Source organism: Rhamphochromis longiceps, linkage group LG23 (genome assembly GCF_057381845.1).
Source record: "Rhamphochromis longiceps isolate RC_006_pf linkage group LG23, R_longiceps_female_GT1.1, whole genome shotgun sequence".
NCBI classification, from domain to species: domain Eukaryota; kingdom Metazoa; phylum Chordata; class Actinopteri; order Cichliformes; family Cichlidae; genus Rhamphochromis; species Rhamphochromis longiceps.
This window is the reverse complement of record NC_140578.1, coordinates 12569978-12590255: the sequence shown is the minus strand read 5'-3', so window position 1 is coordinate 12590255 and position 20278 is coordinate 12569978. Positions and strand designations below refer to the sequence as shown.

General features: G+C 44.3%; 1 protein-coding gene across 3 annotated transcripts in view; it reads right to left on the bottom strand.

Annotated features, from left to right (window-relative positions):
• The window catches only part of herc2 (HECT and RLD domain containing E3 ubiquitin protein ligase 2), a 51987-nt gene that overhangs the window by 15137 nt on the left and 16572 nt on the right, over nt 1-20278 (bottom strand). Inside the window, exons 19-66 of one of the 3 annotated variants that reach the window (XM_085399270.1) lie at nt 20112-20236; nt 19421-19599; nt 19146-19330; nt 18644-18799; nt 18356-18541; nt 18064-18240; nt 17782-17885; nt 17543-17693; nt 17239-17453; nt 17006-17138; nt 16658-16785; nt 16347-16542; nt 16109-16242; nt 15681-15857; nt 15464-15600; nt 15174-15325; nt 14888-15079; nt 14607-14794; nt 14341-14533; nt 14068-14250; nt 13800-13984; nt 13238-13385; nt 12960-13156; nt 12605-12844; nt 12381-12519; nt 12052-12198; nt 11416-11558; nt 11057-11324; nt 10599-10741; nt 10383-10481; nt 10129-10297; nt 9909-10034; nt 9636-9744; nt 8808-8947; nt 8531-8721; nt 8337-8442; nt 8095-8186; nt 7825-8000; nt 6079-6190; nt 5688-5769; nt 5364-5598; nt 4275-4452; nt 3973-4054; nt 3076-3247; nt 2848-2992; nt 2156-2381; nt 803-974; nt 273-459 (exon numbers count right to left, since the gene is read on the bottom strand). In XM_085399270.1, coding sequence (XP_085255396.1) covers nt 273-459; nt 803-974; nt 2156-2381; nt 2848-2992; nt 3076-3247; nt 3973-4054; nt 4275-4452; nt 5364-5598; nt 5688-5769; nt 6079-6190; nt 7825-8000; nt 8095-8186; nt 8337-8442; nt 8531-8721; nt 8808-8947; nt 9636-9744; nt 9909-10034; nt 10129-10297; nt 10383-10481; nt 10599-10741; nt 11057-11324; nt 11416-11558; nt 12052-12198; nt 12381-12519; nt 12605-12844; nt 12960-13156; nt 13238-13385; nt 13800-13984; nt 14068-14250; nt 14341-14533; nt 14607-14794; nt 14888-15079; nt 15174-15325; nt 15464-15600; nt 15681-15857; nt 16109-16242; nt 16347-16542; nt 16658-16785; nt 17006-17138; nt 17239-17453; nt 17543-17693; nt 17782-17885; nt 18064-18240; nt 18356-18541; nt 18644-18799; nt 19146-19330; nt 19421-19599; nt 20112-20236 — 7700 coding nt within the window. The remainder of the gene's footprint in view (nt 1-272; nt 460-802; nt 975-2155; nt 2382-2847; nt 2993-3075; nt 3248-3972; nt 4055-4274; nt 4453-5363; nt 5599-5687; nt 5770-6078; nt 6191-7824; nt 8001-8094; nt 8187-8336; nt 8443-8530; nt 8722-8807; nt 8948-9635; nt 9745-9908; nt 10035-10128; nt 10298-10382; nt 10482-10598; nt 10742-11056; nt 11325-11415; nt 11559-12051; nt 12199-12380; nt 12520-12604; nt 12845-12959; nt 13157-13237; nt 13386-13799; nt 13985-14067; nt 14251-14340; nt 14534-14606; nt 14795-14887; nt 15080-15173; nt 15326-15463; nt 15601-15680; nt 15858-16108; nt 16243-16346; nt 16543-16657; nt 16786-17005; nt 17139-17238; nt 17454-17542; nt 17694-17781; nt 17886-18063; nt 18241-18355; nt 18542-18643; nt 18800-19145; nt 19331-19420; nt 19600-20111; nt 20237-20278) is intronic. The other 2 variants (XM_085399271.1, XM_085399272.1) reach the window with 2 other exon arrangements.

Genomic DNA, 20278 nt, shown 5'->3' with positions numbered 1-20278 from the left:
AAATGTTTGCAGAAACTTAAAGTCATAACTCTCATCAAGGTCCTGTGAGAGCTCCAAGATTGGACCCAAATGCAGTTTGCTGATGACTGCATCCCCACACCTGGTTGTCATGGACAAAAAATGCACACTGAGTGTTTTTACAATTTAACAGGAAATCAGCAGAAAGTCCAGCTGAGGCAGCGCTTCAAAAACCCAAACAGCACGAGAACAGCCTCACTGACATTTACTAAACCGTGAGGTTTTTAAGAGGCAAGGTGTATTGTGTTCCTGACCTCTCCCTTCTTGTCTTGCCAGGGATTTGGGCTGACTCGCTCTTCAGCTTCTGGTGGAACGGGAGGATCTTCTTCATCGCTCACGCTGGATGAGGATGAAGAGTCTGATGGGGGAATAGGTGAAGAGGAAGGACACTCTGTTGGCAGGATCATGCTGGCCGGCATGAGTGCACCCACCACTGCATCTCTGAGGGAACACACAACACAGTCTATCAACGTTTAACGCCAATTAATGATGACGACTCCTGCCAGTCAGATACTTAATTTATTCAGAAACATCATCATCTGCTCCTGTTTAGAACGGAGTCAGCCAGTTTGGTCATACATAATTAAACGAACAAGATAGAAGTTACAGCATTCAAGCCCTGAATAGCTGCAGGATATAAGTTTCATATCATGTATTGTTAGTTGAATTTCTTTACCTGTTTTCTTTTACTTCTCACATTTCTATCATTTAAGGAAAGTACATTTTCCATGCAAGTCTTCCTGCACATTAGAAATAGATTTTTCAAACCGTGCACACAGCCTACCTTGCATACATGATTTGAAGGGCTGACAGCACATGAGACAGAGCCTGCTGTTTGGCCAGGTTTCCATCCAGACTGAGGAGAATTTTGGCCAGTGAGGGTCGATTAGACTTCACGCTGCTCTGCCCACTCAGCTTGTTACTCACTGATGATGAGTCACTGTCTGACTGGACACCTACAGAGTACAACACCAAAACAATGAGACGCACTGTCATTGATGGGAGGCAGCGTAAAATAGCTCCAGCTTTACTTCCAGGCCTGTGTTTTCTACCACCTGCAGCTAAGAAAAGTAACTGCTGCTGAAGCCTGATGCAGATGTTGATATGGTCGTGTTTGGGTCCTGCACACAATGAGGGAGACAGACAGACTCTGTGAAAGATGGATGTTGAGAGCTTCCAGATTGAAAAGCAAAGGCCGTACAGAAGAGAAATATATTGTTAATTTATTGCTGTGATGACCCATACTGCCCGGACGTCCTGAAGGTTGTGCTTGTTTTATCTCTGTTGTGTCGTTCTTTGTCGTGCAGCTCTTGATCTGATGGTAACTAGCTAAATGAGCTACACCTGGGCCCACTGAGAGAGACCATAATAGGAAATGAGTTTGCTTTTTAGTTTCAAATTTGAGTCAGCTCTCAGATGGGTAACCCCCATTATTTCAAGTGTTAGACAGTCCTAAATCTCCTACAGCACAAAAAAGGTCCAGAGATGCAGTTCAGGGACTCCATTAGCCGAGGGGCAGCCTAGCAAAAAGCTAGCAGCTAAAACCACAAATGTAACCATTCGCCTGTCAGTCAAAGTGTGATAAAGCAAACTTTAGGCCTTAAGCCAATTTAAACAGGTGAGTTAAATAAAAAAGTCACGATGCTATATAATTGTTAAAAAGCATAAAATTAGATGGACCTTTTAGCATCTTCCCCTGTCTATGGGGGACTGACTGACATTAAGAGCCTACTGTACACAGAGGAACTGCAGGCTTTTTAATACTTCAAAACTGAAGGTGAAAAATTAAGCCGAAAGGTTGACGTCTGACACAGTGTCGTCTTATGGAGGTGGTTTTAGCACTTTTTGTTCAAGAAATGGTCGATGTATGCCCCATCGTCTCAATATCCAACCCCTGCAGTTGCCCTACTATTACCACAACTGGCAATATAGGATGTGCAGAGCTGGGCGCATATTTAGAAAATAAGTGAACTCAAGAGCATCCATCAGATGTTTTTTAATAGCATATATTTACCTTAAATGCTGATTAAAAAAAAAAGACTCTTTAAAGCATCATTGCTGAAAATTTGCTTGGCTGCACTGAATGACTGCACAGCTCCACCTTGTGGAGAAGCTGCATGTAAACAGCAAGGCTTACCCAGGTATGACGCTCCGAGGGAGTCCCTGGCTGTCTGGAAAAGAACTGGCTCATGAACAGAGGGGGTGGTCACATCCACTGTGGTCCAGGCCACACTGTGGGATGAGCCACATGCCACCCGAGTGATTTTCTGTCCCTCCAGACCCTGAACCAGGGTGGGCTTCCTGTTAACTGTGGTAGTACCATTTCCCTGCTGCCCGTGGTCATTATCACCCCACGCATACACCTGACAGAGAAGCATAAAGCCTTTAATTAGATGGAGTTTTTATTACACCTGTTATTCGTGTATGTCACAAACAAAAGGTTACGAGATACCATCAAACATTTCACACCACCTTAGATTTCTGTACATTTGACACATTTCTGAATCGCTTTGTTTCCTGTAAAGTGAAGGCTCAGCGCCAAGCTTTTACTTTCAACAGTCTCTTAAAAAACATTGACCAGCTGCCTCTTATCATTGGAGGTGATATGTTAGTATAATCAAATTTGTACTGAGGAAAACTATTAAACAAGGTGAAGAGAGAAAAAAAAAAATCAGTGTGAGAGCAAAAGGTCAGAGCTAACTGCTCAATAAATCAGGTCTTGCTGCAGGAACACAAACTCACATCTGGAGCAGAGCCACGGCACTAAATGATCAGACTTTGAAGGGTGTGCTCTGGTTTCTAACACCATTTGTTGAGGTCAGTACAAACCTGTCCTGTGTCTGTGACAGCCAGACAGTGCAGCGCTCCGACAGCAACGTGGACAATCTTTTTGCCCCTCAGTCCCTCCACCATCTGGGGCTTCCGCACATGGACGTCGGTGCCGTGGCCCAACCGGAAATAATCGCCTTTGCCCCTGTTTGGAAACAGTTAACGGTCAAAGAAAGCCTGAGGACAGATAATGAATGATAACCTAAACGTGGAACACATTCATCTCACCAGGTCCACACCACTCCAGATTTAGTGAGAGCCAGGGAGAACTGTGCTCCACACTCAATCTGGCAGACGCCCTGCCCGTTGAGCCTTTCGATGTTCTGTGGTACGTTGCAGCCTTCGCTTCCTCCACGACCCAGCTTCCCAAAGTCCCCATCCCCCCAGGAGAACACAAATCCTGAAGAAAAAAACCCCAAAACATTACGGACTAGAAACTGGAACCCAATTGTGTCAAAAAAAAATTTTTATTTTTTTTTTTTACTGGAACCATTTAAAAGTTCAAATTTTGCCTCTCCTGTCAGCTTTAGCACTAGTGATAAAATAACCAAATAAAGACAAGAAAAAGACTTAACAAGACGAGCCTATAAAGTTTGTAAAGCTTCTCTTGGCAAAGCAAATGGGTTTGGCACAACAGAGCACTCTGGGGATGGTTCGCTTGCTAAAGCTGTCGGACAAGACCGTTTTAAAAAAAAGGTTAAAAGTTAAACACTTGCATGAGTGTATTTTTTTTTTAAGAGGAGGCTTGATCAAAGTCTAAATGCTGCTCTTCACTGTTAGTTGGTCGTATTTTGCTGATAGAAGAGAACAGACTTCACTGATCCATTACAAAGCCAGAAAGAGCTGCTGGGATTTCTGCCTGTTGGACAGTTTTTAAATGACAGAAGTGATTGAAGATAATATAGTTACTAGTTATTTTGTAATCCTTTACAGCACTTTGGTTGATGTTGCTTTATACAGCACATTAAATGTGCTGTATAAATAAAAACAACAACGATATTTTAGTTTCAATCCAATTGCATTAGTCGGCGACAATCACAATGTCAACAGTACAACGTGACTATGTTGCCAAATCCAACAGCTGTTAATCTGTAGGGCTACTTTTAAGGGCAATAAGAGAAATACCTTCATCAGTGAGGGCTAGAGTTTGAGCATCCCTGCTCCCACAAGCCACTTGGATAACACGGTGTCCCAGAAGTACTTTCACCTGAACGACAGACAGAAGAGTAAGACAATCAAATCACACGTCATGCAGTTAAGTCTGTATGTAGCAAGCAATCTGTCTGCTGCTTCAAAGCTGTGAATTCTACTGTGTAAAGTGTGTGAATTCATCATAGACTATACTGGATGCAAATTTCATCTTTCTTTGATCAGCTGATGACACAATGGGCAGCCATGTGTGTAAAGTAAACAAAGGCTGAGCTTACCAGTTTGGGCCTCAGCTGAGTGGTGTTGTCCCCGTGTCCGAGTCGGCCATATTCACCCAACCCCCAGCTGTATAGCTCCCCGCTGGATGTGATGGCAGCGCTGTGAGAGCTGCCACAGGCGATGTCACGGATGCGCTTCGTCTTCAGCGCCTCAATAAGCCGGGGCTTGTCACAGTTCCTAAAGGAAAAAATAAAGCAAACAAATAAAAATCAGACTCTTCTTAATAGTCCTTACTTATTTCTATTTCATTAGAAACTGCTGTCCATGAAGCACATATGACGATATAAAAAATTAACTACACATCTCGCTGACACAGCCTGCATCAACTAAACTGCTTGGAACATTACGTGGTAGAGGAGTTAAAAGGAGTTTACGGTTAGGTCATAAGTTGCGACATAGACTTAACACAGCTTTAGCCCCTGTTGGCCTGCCTTCACTACAGCATATATCTGCACCCAACAGCTTTAGCTAACGTTATAAAGAAATGCCCAAACTGACTGACTCCGTTCTAAACAAGAGAAGATGATGATGTTTCATGACAAAAAGGTGCATTGTAAGTGTAATCATCATATTGTGCTGACTGTCTTTTTTTTCATAATCAGTGCATGCAACAACTATAATTAAGATTTAAAGCTGATAAATCATGAATAGGTTTATTTAAGAATAAATCACAATGACGATTAAGGACGAGTACAGCTACAAGACTATATGAAGGCAGTAAACTGTCAAATCAAACTCCTGAAGTTGGAACACAGCTTGTGAAATCATGAGCTCAATTTATACTTCAACCTTACACTGAAGAAGATCTACAGGACCTTCAAAGCTGAAAAGATAAAAGCTATTACCCTTTTAGGAGTGTTTTATTATAATTAAACTGAGCCAATCGGCGTGTAGCTCCACAGTGTATGAGCTGTTGACTGACTGTTGACTGTCTGAGAAACTACACACATTTTTGTTATTTCTTTTATTAATTCATCACTTCATGTGGATATTATACAAGTCATAGTTTGCTAAAAATACACAGTGAGTTTAATAAAAGGTGCGTTAAGTATCTGGGGTGTGCACAGTGGCCACATTCAATGACTTACATTCTACTAAAGTGCCCAAGCTTGCCGTCGTCTCCTTCGCCCCAGGAAAACACCTTCCCGTCCACAGTCAGGGCCATAGCGTGGCGTCCTCCTGAATGCACAGCGACCTTCTTTATCACGTAGTTACTGAGGGCGGTGATCTGACGGGGGATTGGGATGGTCCCACTGGAGAGGCCCAAACCCAATCTGCCATTAGTTGCCTCACCACATGCGTAAATCTTCCCCTCGACAGTCACTGCAACGACGACATATCAGTTACACACTACTGTAGCACAACACGTGTGAATGGACAGATCTTCAAAAGCATTTCTATTCATTCCTCACCTGCAAAGAGGCTTTTGGAGCCACCAGCCACTTGCACCACATTGAGTGCAGACAGGGTTTCGGAGAAGGATGGCACTTTGATCTGTGAACAAACCGAAAGAGATTAGAGAGTGCAGCTCACTCACACCCAAAGGATGTTTTCCTGTCCATGCTGTGTACACACACACGCACACGCGCACACACACACACACGCGCGCACACACACACACACACACACACAATATATATCTGGAAAAAACAAACATCAGATGTTAACGTGGAGGGGGGAAAAAAGTTAAAATTTGAAGCGTGTAAATCACTGGTTAGTGTTCATACTACATAGTTTTTAATTTGGGACAAAGGCACACAAGCCCTAAACTTTCAATTACTGATTCATTAGGAGAAACAGCACCTTGGAGCCTTTGAGTCCTCCCAGTTGGTCCTTGTCATTCAGACCCCACACAAAAACTTTGGTCCTGATGGTGGCTGCGGACTCCAGTCCTGACGGCTTCTTCCGAGCAAGACTGAAAAGTAAAGCGAGAGAGGCTGAATATGGATTCACATTTTTCCTTGTTTTAAAATAATAATAAAAAATTTTAATAAAACATTGTTGCACAGTTACGTTTGTCACAAGTTTAAAACCACTATCAGGGAGTGCTGGCAGACTGAAATAGCTGCTAAATAGAATTTGATAGTAACAAAGGTCTTACTCTTTTTAACCAGAGCCTGAGGAAATAACAGAATCACTGCCACAGAGCACAGTAATGGGATGCCCTGTGATTCTAAGTAGCACTTATGCCATTTGTGCTCATGTAGCTTGTGAATGGCGCTCTAACACACTGAACAGTGTCAATAACACTATAAAGGAGCCCCAAGCATGCTCAGGTTGATCTACTCAGGCCAGGGCCGAAGAGCTAGCCTCTCTGGGTGGACGTGGAATATTTCCCCCTGTGCCTAAAAGTCTCTGCACAGTAGCAAAGGCCATGGTGAGCTGAAGAGCAGCAGCTGAAAAATTTCTGCCAGCCAGTGTTTACCTGGCCTAGTGTGGGCGCCTGTCCCTATCTGGCCAAAGCTGGGGGAATGAGGGCCACTGGGGGAAATGTAAAAAGGAGGGTCCTTGGCCATTCGTAAGCCCCCAGTGTGGGCACTGAACACGCTCCACTTACTCAAAAACGTCCACAGGCAACTGAGTGAACTGCAGCCAGATCTGCTTTACTGCTACAGTCTCGAGGGCAGTGGTTTTTTTCCTTTTTTTTTCCAAAATCCATGGACAAGTTCAAAATTCTCCAAACACAAGTCGCTGTCAATGACTATAGATGACTGCTGACTAACAGTCAGTGGGCCAGTGTGTGTGATCTACGTGACCTCAGATCCCCATTTCTATTGATATAAGCCATAACAGTGGAAGCATCTGACCTCACTAAAACATGATGCCCTTTCAGCCAAGAGAGCAAATGTTTTAGCGACTGATAAACTGCCAGCAGTTCCAGACAGTTTATGTGCATGAACTGTCTGTGGGGGGCCTAACGATCATTCACTGTTCTCCCCTCATAAGTTCACCCTGGTCCACAAGGGAGGCATCTATGGAGACCACCTTCCTGGCTAAAACCATGCCCAGAGTCTGACCTGAGCAGTCCATGGAGGGAGTCACGATGACGGTCTAATCCCAGTGAGGCCACTCAGAGCTGAAAACCTCTCATGTACCCAGCGGTATCTCTGCTAAAGAGGAATCCATCAGGCTCAGCAGCCTCTGGCACTGTCTGAGGGTAACAGAGCTGCCCTGCAACAAAGAGCTATGGTTGACTGCATCGTCACCAGTCTGTCTGGAGAAAGTCTTCACTGGAGGGCATCAAGTCTGAGCGCTGTGAAGTTAATATGTTCAGTGGGTCTCAATACGCTCTGTTCCACATTTATCTGGAAGTCTAAATTCTCTTCCTGTTGACAGGTAGGAGCTGGCAGCAGCCAGTTTTTGATGTGTGCTGCTACTCAAATGTCCTTTTGCTGAGTAGTACCCACTGCTGCCTCAGTGCATCTCACAAACATCATTGGGTTCGGTGACAGGCCACATGGTAGAACCACAAACTCACAGGCTATCCCCTGGAAAGCGAATCGCACATATGTATGATTGGAACCTGGAAATAATTCTGCCTCATCTCACCTCCCAGCTGCAGTTTTTTCATCATCCTCTTCTTCATTGTCAGAGGCCAGGAAAGGGACTGTAGCCAGGTCTTCATCCTCAGCTCTAATGCGTCCCACAATGCCGAGTCCGTGAATCTTGCAGTCGATACCAGAGCTGCGGCATTGCTTGATTGCAATCTCAATGTACCTGTGATACTGTTGGGGGTGTTTATATAAAGTTATTACGACACTTGAGCTTAGGGTGAAAACAAAAACAATTAGAAGCTGTCAGTTATTGAAGCAGACAAACCTCAGTGCAGTCACAAAGGAGGAGGACAGTGGTGTCAGTGGGATTGATGTTAATTGTCTTGAGTTCAATTAAGTTGTTCAAAGAGTTTCCACCTGCGTGATAAAAATGTCAGAATGATCAAAATGCTAAAAAACAAACAATTGGTCTCAAAGTTTAAAATTAAACTGTCATCTGCTCAAACAAAAGGGAAAAATACTAAAATCAGTACAATTTTACATAAAACAAAAAACATCTGAACTCACCTGACACCACCACTAACGAGGGCATGTAGCTGCTGTCCGCCGGGTCTACGATCATCTTCAGCCTGTGAACAAGAACGTCTGGGAAAAGCTCAAGACGAATCCAGTGCTGCAAAGAAAAAGAAAATATTAAACGTTAATAAAGCAAACTAATCAGGCTGTCATCCGGCCTATTAGACTATGCAATTCGCTCTTACCTTCCCCTGTGAGCCAGAGGACTGCCAACACTGATCACTGCAGTCGATGAGGCGCGAAGCCTGGTTAACCGACGACGACACGTTGAGGCTCTTGACGGCTCGAGACCAATCGTCAATCAGCATCCCACGCTGGCTGCTGTGGTGCTTCTTTAGCTGTTTTCCTGAACGCCCACAGAAAGCCGGAGACTGGCCTGTTTGTGGAGAAGGTGGAGGACAGGTTTATGCACACGTACGTAGAACCACCACAGAATTTTATGTTGGCGAATGTAGGACTAACCAGGCTCATTGATCCTGCCAAAGGAATGTCTGGTGTTGTGTTTGCGTGTCTTGAAGCAGTTGTCACAGAAGTCAAAGTCGTCACAATTTTTACATTTAAATCTGGGGCCATTAATAGGAAACATCTGGCAGCCGTCACATCTGGAGAAAGCAATAGGGTTTCATGTAAAATGTTCAGTTCAAGCAAAATCTAATTCACCTATTTTCCTTATGGGTCTTGGTCCATTTATTTCACTGCAAGTTTCTTAGCTTTGAAAGCAAACTATAGACCTCCCTCTTCTTGAATATACTCACTCTGTGCTGCTCAAAGCATCAAAAAATTAGATCTGAATACCTCAGCTTCAAATGTACCTTTCCAGAAATAATGACTCGGTTACTCAAAACCATGTGCAAAGACTACAGATATATTTAAAATAAATAAAAATAAATTCCCACGTGAAACTGCTCAGAACAAGGTAAGTGGATCTTCTAGAAATATTGGCCTCGTTGCTCAGAAGGAGACTTTCCTCGCAGGTTAATGCTGAAACACCTGTGTGGGATGTGGTTACTGCTCAAGTACAGTGGTCATTTTATTCTGATGATGTTGATTTTCAACATCTGCAGGAACTTCATGTAGCTGTGATCTGCTTGATTGACCCCTTCGTCTAAAGCTTGTTAACAAATTGACACCAAGCTAGTGGTGGATGATGTCTTAGCAACTGTTAAAATATAAACAATTAGTTTAACCAATAAGTATTTCTGCTACTAAGCAATATATAAAAATCTGGACAACTAATCCCTCACATTGCTACTCACAACATACTAAGATACCAATTTAGTACATCTTTACCTCACTCCAGGATGAACACTGGGGACCAGTTCCATCTCAGACAACAAACCAGTCCAGTGGGACTGCTGTGGAAAGTCGACAATCACATCTTTTCCATTGGCACTGAAAGCTAAAAAACAAACAATGAGGCTCTATTAGCACAATAAACTGTGGATTCAAGTTACAATAACAGAAGAAAAATCTGTTGTTGTTGTTGACTGAAATAAAATTTTCAATTCAATTCAAAGAAAAACAGATGATACTCTGTCTTAAGACTGGAGTGACTCTGCTTACCTTTAACCACCCCCACACTCCTGTGTGTGACAGAGCCCCACTTGTACTTTGGTGTTGTGACTGTGGGCTTCACCCTCACTTTGTCACCAATCTTTATGTGAGAAGGAGAACTCTGTGGTGGGAATCCTGAAACGGCAAAATCAGAGACACGGGTTTCTTATGTCTATTTACTTCCTGTTATTAGCATGCCTGCAAAGCATCACATTAACTGTTATCTTACCAAGCAGCTCGATGTGGATGTAGCGAACCCAGTATGTTCCTCCTTTATTTTGCCAGTCACACTGCACATTCAAGTCATGAAGCCCATCTCTGTCCAGCTTAATCACTTTGCCCACATCGCCATCATACACTTCCTCGTACGTTCTGCAGCACTTCACCATCATCCCCACCTGTAGGGAAGCCGCTGAGTCGTAACACCAATTCATCATGTCTTTAAGGCAGATTCAGAAAACATACAAAAGCAAACACTCTCACCTGAATGTTCTCTCTCACATAAACAGCGTAATCATCGTTGCTTTGGAAATCAGATCTCTTCTTAAATATCTGGCTTTCAGTCACAACTGCACCTGAAGGCTAATGTGACAGACACGTATTTTAATCATATATGAAGGTATTAATAATTGAATCTGACAAGCTGAGGGACAGGTAACTGTGAGGGTCACACCAGAAATAAAAGAGTAAGGAACACACCACAGAGAATGCCGGCTCTGCCTCCTCCAGCTCCTCCAGCACCTCCTCATCTGAGTATTCATCAGACACAGTGTCGGCATCTGACAGCTCAGTGACATGAACGTCTGGATGGTCGAGCAGCCAGCTCACCAGAGTCTCAACACCTGATGGATATGCTCAGTTACTCTCCTGAGGTAAATGTCTAAACATCATGAGGCAAGCAGGCCTTGTTTTATGAAAAACAAATCGGTATCTCATACTGTATCTTTTCAAAATCAGCTGTTTGTTTTTTTGTTTTGTTTTTAAAATGCACAAGAACTTTAATATATATTTAATGGATCCACTGAAAAATGTTACCTTCATATTATTAACATTTCCTGACCTACAGGCCTTTAATGTACGTGGGTACCTTTTCCAGATATGTGTAATTTCACATTAAATTATCTATAGCGCTACCAAGCACTCATGTGATAAGATACCTGGGATACCGGAGGCATTGCCTGTAGTCCCAGACAGAGATTTCAAGGCAAACTCGATGTTTTTCCGAGGGAATCCCATCTCCATGAGCTGGCCAACTATTGGTAAGGGCGGGATAGGGGAGGACTTCTGTTTCTTCTGTTTGGGTGGTCTGATGTGCTGCGTGGTGATGGGTGTGGTGGCTTCACTAGAGCTGCTTTCCTCAAACAGCGGCGAGGATGGGTGGGCAGATTCCACAGCCAGGTACTGACACACTGCCAGAGCTGCCACCTGCACATACATATAACGTCAAAGTCACACCGAATACATCAGCAACATTACCGCTGACACCAGCTGTCTGCAATCAGCTAGACTGACATACCTCCATCTCTTGCCTGTCAAAAATGGCTTTGATGGGAGAAGGCTGTGTGGCGGCAGAAAGCAGCTGCTGCAGGAGAATCAGTGGAGGCAGAGGTCCCTCAGGAGACAAGTCGCCCACATCAGGAGATGAAACCACTGGATCCTCTGCACATAGAGAGACAGACAAGTTCTGGACAAGATCTAGATTGAAAAAAAAAAAATTCTGGTGGCTACCAGTGGTACCCCTCAGCCTCATAGTAGATGCACCTATGGTAGAAATTTTAAAATCCTATGTTGCCTATTTCTCAAGTTATTGCATTCACAAGATTTTCCTAAACTTGATCCGTGCCCTCGACCTTAAGGTTAAATCGAACTCTACATTTTCACTTCAAAGGTAAGCAAATAAAGATTTAAACTCTGATCAGCAACTTGCTGTACATTTTAAGAAAACACCCACAGTGTGCAAGGCCTTCAAACCTTAAATGGCTAGAATTTGCTCCAAGTATGGAAACACATCTGATATCTCAGTAATGTCCTGTGAACTGAACCTTGAAATCACTAAACTGCATCAAACAGCAGTAATAGTCCCTAATGATCAAACTTCCTCAGTCCATTTTTAAGATGTACTAACCTAGCCTTTCACTGGGTGAGGTCTTACCACTGGGATTGGGTCCTATGTCCACCACTGCAGGTTGGGAGAGGATCTGCCTGAGTTTGTCCTGATGAGACAGCAGGGCCCGAGCTGCCTTTAAAACATAAAGCCTCAGCTGCTGGCACCGCAGCAAAGAGAGGTCCACCTGGTCGGCTGGAAACAACAGCATTGATTACACCCACTAAACTTTCAGTCTGTGACCAAACAAACGCTTTCAGTGTCTCAAATATTGCCAGAATACTATAAAACATACTGCTGTAAACAGAGTCGATGATTTTTCTTAAAAATTGTTCGTTTGTTTATTTCAGTTACATGCAAGGCAATCAAGTCTGCACCTGTAAGCCCTCGGCTAAGTGACTTTTTCATGCGTTGTTTTTCCAGTTTGCTTCCAGCCAGGCTGACCAGCTGGGCCCAAACAGCCAACATGGGTTCAGTGAATGGCAGGTTCTGCACACTGAAGGATATGGCAGGAAGCTAAAGAGTAGAAACATTAAATAAAGTCAGACTGCTAAGTGGAGCCAGTTTCAATGCATCTGTGAGTATCTGAGCATTCCCGCACCGTTTTAAGATGGCTGAGCAAGCAAACTCTGCAGGTTCTCATCTCATGAAACTGGACAGTGATGCGCCCTTTTGGGGTGATGCGTGTGACCGTTCCCTCTCCATACTCCTCGTGAACGACTTGGCCACCAAGCCTGAGGCGCCCGTCGATCCCACCAATCACCGCCAGCACTGCCATCAGACTGCCCACTCTGGGACCCTCCAAATCAGGGAAACACTCCTCCAGGAAACACTGACAGTTCTGGACATTTATAATTATCGCTTTGTTAGAGCTGACTGGCAGAATAAAAGCACTGTTGTAAGTTAACATTTAAGCAACACGGTAATTGGACTCATAATGCCACAATAAATCTTACCACTTCAGATTGGCAGCTTGCCATAACATCTGCGATGGAGCTCAGCTGGTTGTTGATGTAATCATTTATCAGGCTGTTCCACTGACTGAGAGAGTGCAGAGTACGCAGGACAGCCACAATCTCCTCTGCCAGCGTGCTGCTGTGAGTGGCTGTTAGAGACGCCTGTGGGCGGGACTTCCTCCTTCTCAGGGAACCTTCTGAGAAGGAACAACCAATTAAAAATACAATGACAACAACAGCATTGCATTTGTTACTTTAAGCCTGAACCATTGCAGCACCTCGGAGGAGTGGCAGGTCTGATGAGCAGGTGCTCAGCAAGCTTCCCAAAAAGCCAAACAACTTCTCCACCAGGAACTTCATGTCCTGAGAGCGCTCCGTTTTGTCCCATGAAGGCAGGACTGCCTGAAGGAGACGTAGTGCCAAGATCTGGAAACACAGGGTGAATGAGAGAAAAGATGACATCTCCACTCAGATTGTGTGGCTAATTTACTGGTTGATCAACAAAAATAAATTATGTGCTTCTGTAGAAACTACAAAAGCTGTCTCTTTAACTTGTTTTTGGACTGTAGGAGTGAGAAGAAGCAAAACCTTTCATCTAAACTACAGTTAATGGAAAGATTAACTGTAAATGTTGAGAATCTAATTCTTCGTGATTTTTCTCTTAGTTTGACAAACTGCAGTTAACAAATCTCTGTTTAGAACCCAAAATAATTTAATAATATGCTTCCTATAACTATATTTAACAATGAACAACACATTTCTCTACGTAACAGGATAGAGTTTTCTAGTACTAAAGAATGGCATCATAAATAGCAGAGGAAGCAAATCCTGGTACTCAACCTGTCTCTGCAAGGTAATAGCATTGAAGGACTGGTGTCCCTCAACAATTCGGATGAGCAGTCCGATCCACGCAGAGGTACTGAGGGTGCTGCACATCTGCGGCATGAGAGCAATGCTGCGTATGAAGCCGAGGGTACACCAGCTCCTGTGCTGCTCCCGAGACACCAATCTGTGCGCGTGACAGCCTGACAGCACAGAGGAGGTCAGGTTAGAATAACATGCTGTTCAATATAAGACCTTAGGAAAAAGAAAACGGCAATCCAATTACCAGACTTGTCATTAGCGCCACTTTCCACAAGCATCCTGAGAAGGCCACACAGGGTCCGTGTAGCATCTGACTGAAGCACCTCAGCATGGATTCCAGCTGAGAGTGACAGTGTCTTCAGCAGGTTGACTGTGCTGGTTAGCATCATTGCCGTAGGATGGCTGCTCTTCTCAATCAGCTCTCCCTCTGTATAAAGGACATAACAGGTGATTACTGGAACATCACACTTTACCTGTAGCTGTGAGGATCTCTACTGAGCCTGTCCTTTAAACTGACCTGTGTCGTCCTCTGTGTCCGAGTCCTCAACAGGGGGCTGTGCTGCTGGTGGTGGCTCTGCAAGTTTAAGGTCATACTTTCCCTCTTTGCCCATCCTGTAGGAGTTGGTGCTGCCTGTATCCCACTGAACCCTGATCCAACCGTCCTCACCCAGCTCCCCAATGACCCTGCCAAGACCTGGTGCTGGGCCGTCCTGGACAGACCACGCACATAATGTTAAATATGTCCATAAAATAAGCAGCTAGAGTAAAAACTGATTTAGGTACCTGATCGCCCCATTTCCAGTCGACTCCCCTCATGACTCTGGTACCTATCTTCATCATGGCAGCCAGCTCTGGGCCAGAGGCAGGTAGAGGTGCGGGAGCTGCCTCTTTTCTGGACTCCTCCAGGACTGTCGCTGAGCCTCCATGTGCACATAAACTCAGGTCCTCATCACTGCTGTCTGTACTCGGTCCTGAAGCATCAGAAAAGAGGCATCAAACACCGAACAAACAATATGTACACACTTCATTTCATTCTGGGTTGCCTTTGACTGGACACTACTCACCTATCAGTCTGAGAATACTCTGAGTGAGGGCCAATATGCCTGAATTCAGCAACAGACTGAGACTGTTAGAGCCGTGTTTCAGGGACAGCATGTGTATCATGGCCAGAAGGAAGCGGGCCTGCGGAATGGTTCCAAGGCTTGGTCCCGCCGGGTTCTCGTTTGTGATGGTTTGTAAAGGAACTGGCTGCACACCTGGTCACAAGAACAGGTGGTCATTCAGCTGGTTTGTCTACAACAGGTCAAGAATAGTGTGAAATGAATTAACCACTTATTTTTCAGCACTCACCTAGCTCTTTGAAGCGAGCGCTTGCTTCAAGCAAGATGTTACGAACGTTCTGGATGGCCCAGGAATACAACTTTCCAAACGTCACCTCCAAAAGCATGCGGTTGAAGGGAGGGATCAGATCTACATCCTTCAGGCAATCAGACAAGGGCTCTCTGAGAAAAAAAACACAAACACAAAAATTGCACCAGGATTACATCATTAGAATAACTGTCATGTGATTATTACAAATAACTTCAAAAGAAACAAACAAGAAGTGTAATTTTAACATGGATTTGAACCAGGTGATCTACCCAATGTTGGTCCCTTCTGGTATGATTCTTTGCCAGCCGCAGAGCATTGCATACTGCACAGACGGCAGCAAGAAGCTTTTAGAGGCCAGCTTCAGCATGGTGTCAATGCCTTCCAGTCTCACTTCAGCCCTCTCCAGCTATAAGGAAACAGAATTAATCAAATTTCCGCCTGTTTTATATACTCTGCTTTAAAACATTGTCACACACCGACTCCCACCTGCTTGAGAAGACACTTCCTCATTTTCTCCACATCCAGTGGCTCCTCTTTCAGTGCAAAGTCCACGATGGTGGCCATGAGGCTGGACTGAGAGAAAGCACCTTGAACGCTGTGCTTCAGCCAGCGATACTTCTGGACGCTGGCCACAGTGTTAAGAAGCGGCTGCCACTTGTCTTGCTGCCAAGACATGCAATAATAGGTTGACAACAAACTCTGTAGACACACACACTCCACTGTCCTGCTCTGATATTTTAGCTACAACTGCAAGGGATGAAAGTGCAACATAAATGTACATAAATAAATCTACAAATTCAGACTGAGCCAAACTTTCGTTGTGTATGAAGGTGAATAGATTTTAAACTGAAGCCATCTTCTTTATGTTTTTTTGGCCATTTTTTTTATCTCATGAACTAATCCTGTTAAACTACCTTGGCTGTTTTGTCAGTGGGTGATTTCCTGTCAGCAGGAGCGGGGCTGATGTGAACATTAAGTTCCTCTTCATTGGTCCCTTCATTCTCCAGCTTTGGCTCTTCAATATCAGCCGACTCTGATTTCTTAGGCACTACAAAAAAAAAAAGAAAAAAAGATAACATTCACATTCAAAAGGAGTAGATGGATTATAAATTAAAAAACCTGTTACCCTGCAGTAGATTCTTGATGCCCCACCTCTTTTTTTCCTACGATCCCTGATGAGCTTCTGGGTGATGCTCCTCCAGCGTGGCTGGGAGCTCAGCAGCTTCAGTTTGGACACTATAGACAGGTCGTTGCTTACAGCTGGACGCAGCTCATTAAATAAAAAGCGCAGACGCTCAATAACAGGGGCGCACACCTCCTTATAAGAGCGGCCTTGGTCCTGATGGGTCTATGATAAGACAAAGCAATCATTGCATTAGCATTTCCGTTCATCTTCCTGCTTCCTTTTGCATCACAGCTTAACTGCGCATAACGTGTAAATATTTCACAAGCAGAAAGCATACCTTAATTAGAGAACACTTTGCCTGGTAGACCATGCGGCATACATCAATCACAGATTTAGGGAGGGATCTCTGCTTTCCTTGGTCCACACCCAAGGCACATTGACTGACAAGTGAGAGCGCAACGTGACCTGTGACAGGAAAGATTTTTATTTAAAACTTCACATGCAACTCACCATCGATCAGTTTCATTAGGAAATATCTTTGTGTGGTATTAGCAGTGTTACATGAAGGAAACTCATGTGAATCTCAGTATAATTAAATACAAGAAGAAAAAACACATTTTAGTGAGCCATAATTAGCCTCTAATTTCTCCTCAGGTGACCACTCTGGGTTCAGTTGCTAAGTTACCGAGGTCTTGATGCTTGAGGAGGCAGCAGAGCAGCAGGCGACCAACTTCTTCCACAGGGTGCTCTGGGAGGAAGGTGATGGGCGCAATAAGATGGTACTGCTTACAGCAGCGCTCTATTTGGCATAGGAAGTCCTAAAATATTCCAAACAAAAAGCAAAACATGACATTATTACCCATCAGCCTCCTTCTCACTGTGAAACAACCTCTTCAGGCATTTCTGCCTTGCTTGTACCTTCACAGTATGGTCCTGAGTGTTGTTGTCAGCAATGGCCTGCAAGAAAGGCTGTGCGTGATCGCTGAGAGTTATTCTGCGGGAATAAAGTTTGGTCTTATCAGGAGTGGTTGTGCCCAGTGAGCTGCAGTGGTCTTCGTCCTTCTCCTCATTGTAGTTGTAGTGGATCTGACTGGTCTGCAAACCCCCTGAAAATATGGAGGACTGGAGCCATTCTGTGCAGAGAGCAAACACTTGTGTTAAATTAATTCCAACCTGAAGTGTGAATTTTTAAACCAGGCTGATGTAAAACCATTAAACCTACTGGCACATTCAATCTCCATGGGGGACAGGGGGGTGCTCTTGGCCAAGTAGGAGGCGTGCAGACCCAGGAGCAGTCCCATGTTCCTCTCAGTGTCAATAAGTGGAGAAGAAAGGCTGCTGAGGTCTGGAGTAGTGACCGTCTCCTGGTTAGGCTGAAAATGATAAAAAGTCCCAATATCAAAGGCTAAAGCCACCAACAAAGAAAAGAAGTTGTGTTTAAAATAAAAGTACAACTGGTACCTCCATATATTGGCCAACGCAGAAGGCCTGCATGGACTCTCTAGTGTCTTCAAACTGCAGAGCAGCTTCCAAAGCAACCACAGGGTCCTCTCCTGCAAACTGGGCTGTTAAACCGCAAAGAACAAATGGCATGAGTTCTGACATCAGTTCTCTTATAACCCTTTGACAAAGTCCAGCCTCTGAGCTTCCATGTTTACAACACTGAGCACTTAGGGTGTCCCTGTGTTACTTTAAATAATCCTGGATGTCACATTACATTCCAAAACTACTGTTTAGTCTTACCCAGGACACTGTTTCCTGTCAGTGACTGGGACTGGGCCTGAAAGTCTTTGATGTCATACACTTTTCCATCTATTACAGTCCAAAAGCCACCATCTTTGTTGTGATTCTCCAGGTCAGCCTTGCGGATGAGTGAAACCTCCTCATTGTTCTTGGAGCTCTGCCCTGTAAAGAAAGACCCTGCCAACACAGCAGAAAGTCTAGTTACAGTCTAAAAAGAAACGCACAGAGTAGCATCTCATCTTTGCCCTAAAATTTAGGATGTCACTCAAGTAAAACATAGATGTTGTTTTACCCATAATTCCTGGCCAGGCCAGATCCTCATTATCGTCCCTCTCGTGTCCTGGAGCCAGGTGGTTGAAACGGTCCAAGTGTTCCAGGAGTCCAGCCAGGAGAGGGATCGAGCCGGTCTCCTGCATCAGACCAGCGTCAATGGTGAGGAGAAGGATGATGGACACCACCAGCTCAGGGAGAAGCACTCCTACCAAAGAACAAACAGTACAGTATTCAGTACTGTGTTGCAAACATCTCTAAAGCATAAATATGCTGGAAATACAAATCTGAGGGAAATTTTTTTTTTTACCAGTTAGATCTCCTTCGATGACACGAGAGACCTCGGCAAAGTGGCGGCAACCAGTAGAAGCGATACTTATTGCCACTGGGAGGATGTCTCCAATGTGAGTGCACAACAAAGCGATGTACTTTTTTAACAAGGAACCAACACCCAGGAGCTCAGGATCTAGAAAAGCACCAGAGAAATCACACACTGCATTTCTGCAACTCATTCTTAATTAGCGGTGGGGACTAAAACCATTAAAACAATTACTGTGAAATAACATTTCCTCAATAGATATGAGATAGTTAACAAAGTCAAAAGCACTCATCCCATGCATGTTTGGACACCGGGCACAGTGCCGAACCAATCAGCTGGTTGGAACAGAAGGCACATCAGGTTAGGTTGATGTCAGATTTATGGCCAAACCACACATTGGATGCATATGAGCCTCACTGTCCACCTCACTGAGACAGCACTGCTTTGCTTGTAACCTCTGTCTACACAAACGAAAGAGCTAGAAGAGACTTACTGTATCCATTAACATTTTCTGTGCCATTGACTCCCAGGTAAAGCTTGCTGACCAGCAGCCTCTGGAAGCGCAGCAGTAGGTCCAGAGATGCAGAGCGCTCCTTACTGACATGCTCTGCCTCCAAATAGTTTGAGATGCGACGAGCAACATCTTTTAGCCTTGCAATGGTCTGGGAGGCGATGTTTCTGCAGAAGTTAAATCCATGAATATGCTAGCAGGGAGTGAAGTATTATACCACATTATAGGAGTATATGCAGCACAATTTGTGAAGGTACCTCAGGAGTTGCTGTACAAGCTGCACAAGGGGCAAGCTTTGCTTCCCTGCCGACTCATAGATGCCCGTGTTGATGAGGTCTTTGTCCAGCATGGTGCGACACCGGTGTATGGTGGAGGCATTAGCTTCCTGTTCATCAATCTCCTTCTCTTTCTGAGCCTCCTTCTTTGCTTCAATGTCCTATCATGAAAAAATATATAATACACAAAATTATTACCATCATTTAGGATGTCAGGGAGCACATGGAGATGTTCGATGGGCCGGTTCTGGTCCTTGGTCACAAATTTTGTCCATGTGTGCTCTAAAGTGGGATTTAGACATTGTTAAATGTATGCCACAGGCAAATTGTAATTACAAGTGCTTTTGAAACACTACGCTGTAACCTGATGTGCACCTCCCCAGAAACGCAATTACGCATTGTGGCAACACAGCCTTCAACAACTGTCAGAGGCCCATAAGGTACCATTATTTCCTTCTATGCACTTCCAGCTACAACTTCTGCTGCCACTTTTCACACTGAAAAAAAAAAACAAAAAAACAAAACTAAAATCGCATTGCACTGGCATTCTGTGCCGGGGGTGCCAACAAATGAGTGAGCCTTGTGTCACATATACAAATATCAGTCAAGAGAGAATTTACTCAGCATTTCAAACAGACAACCAAGTGCTGACTCGTGCATTTACTACACTGACCTGTATCTCAGCAGTGATGGCTGCATTGAGTGCAGACTCCAACCCTCCATCAGCCATTAAGCTGCTGACCAACAGGTCGATCATGAAGCGCCGGCCGGGACTCACACTCATCTCATTTCCAGATGCTAGAAAATAAAAATTAAAAACTCAGCCTTTGCAGGCACTTC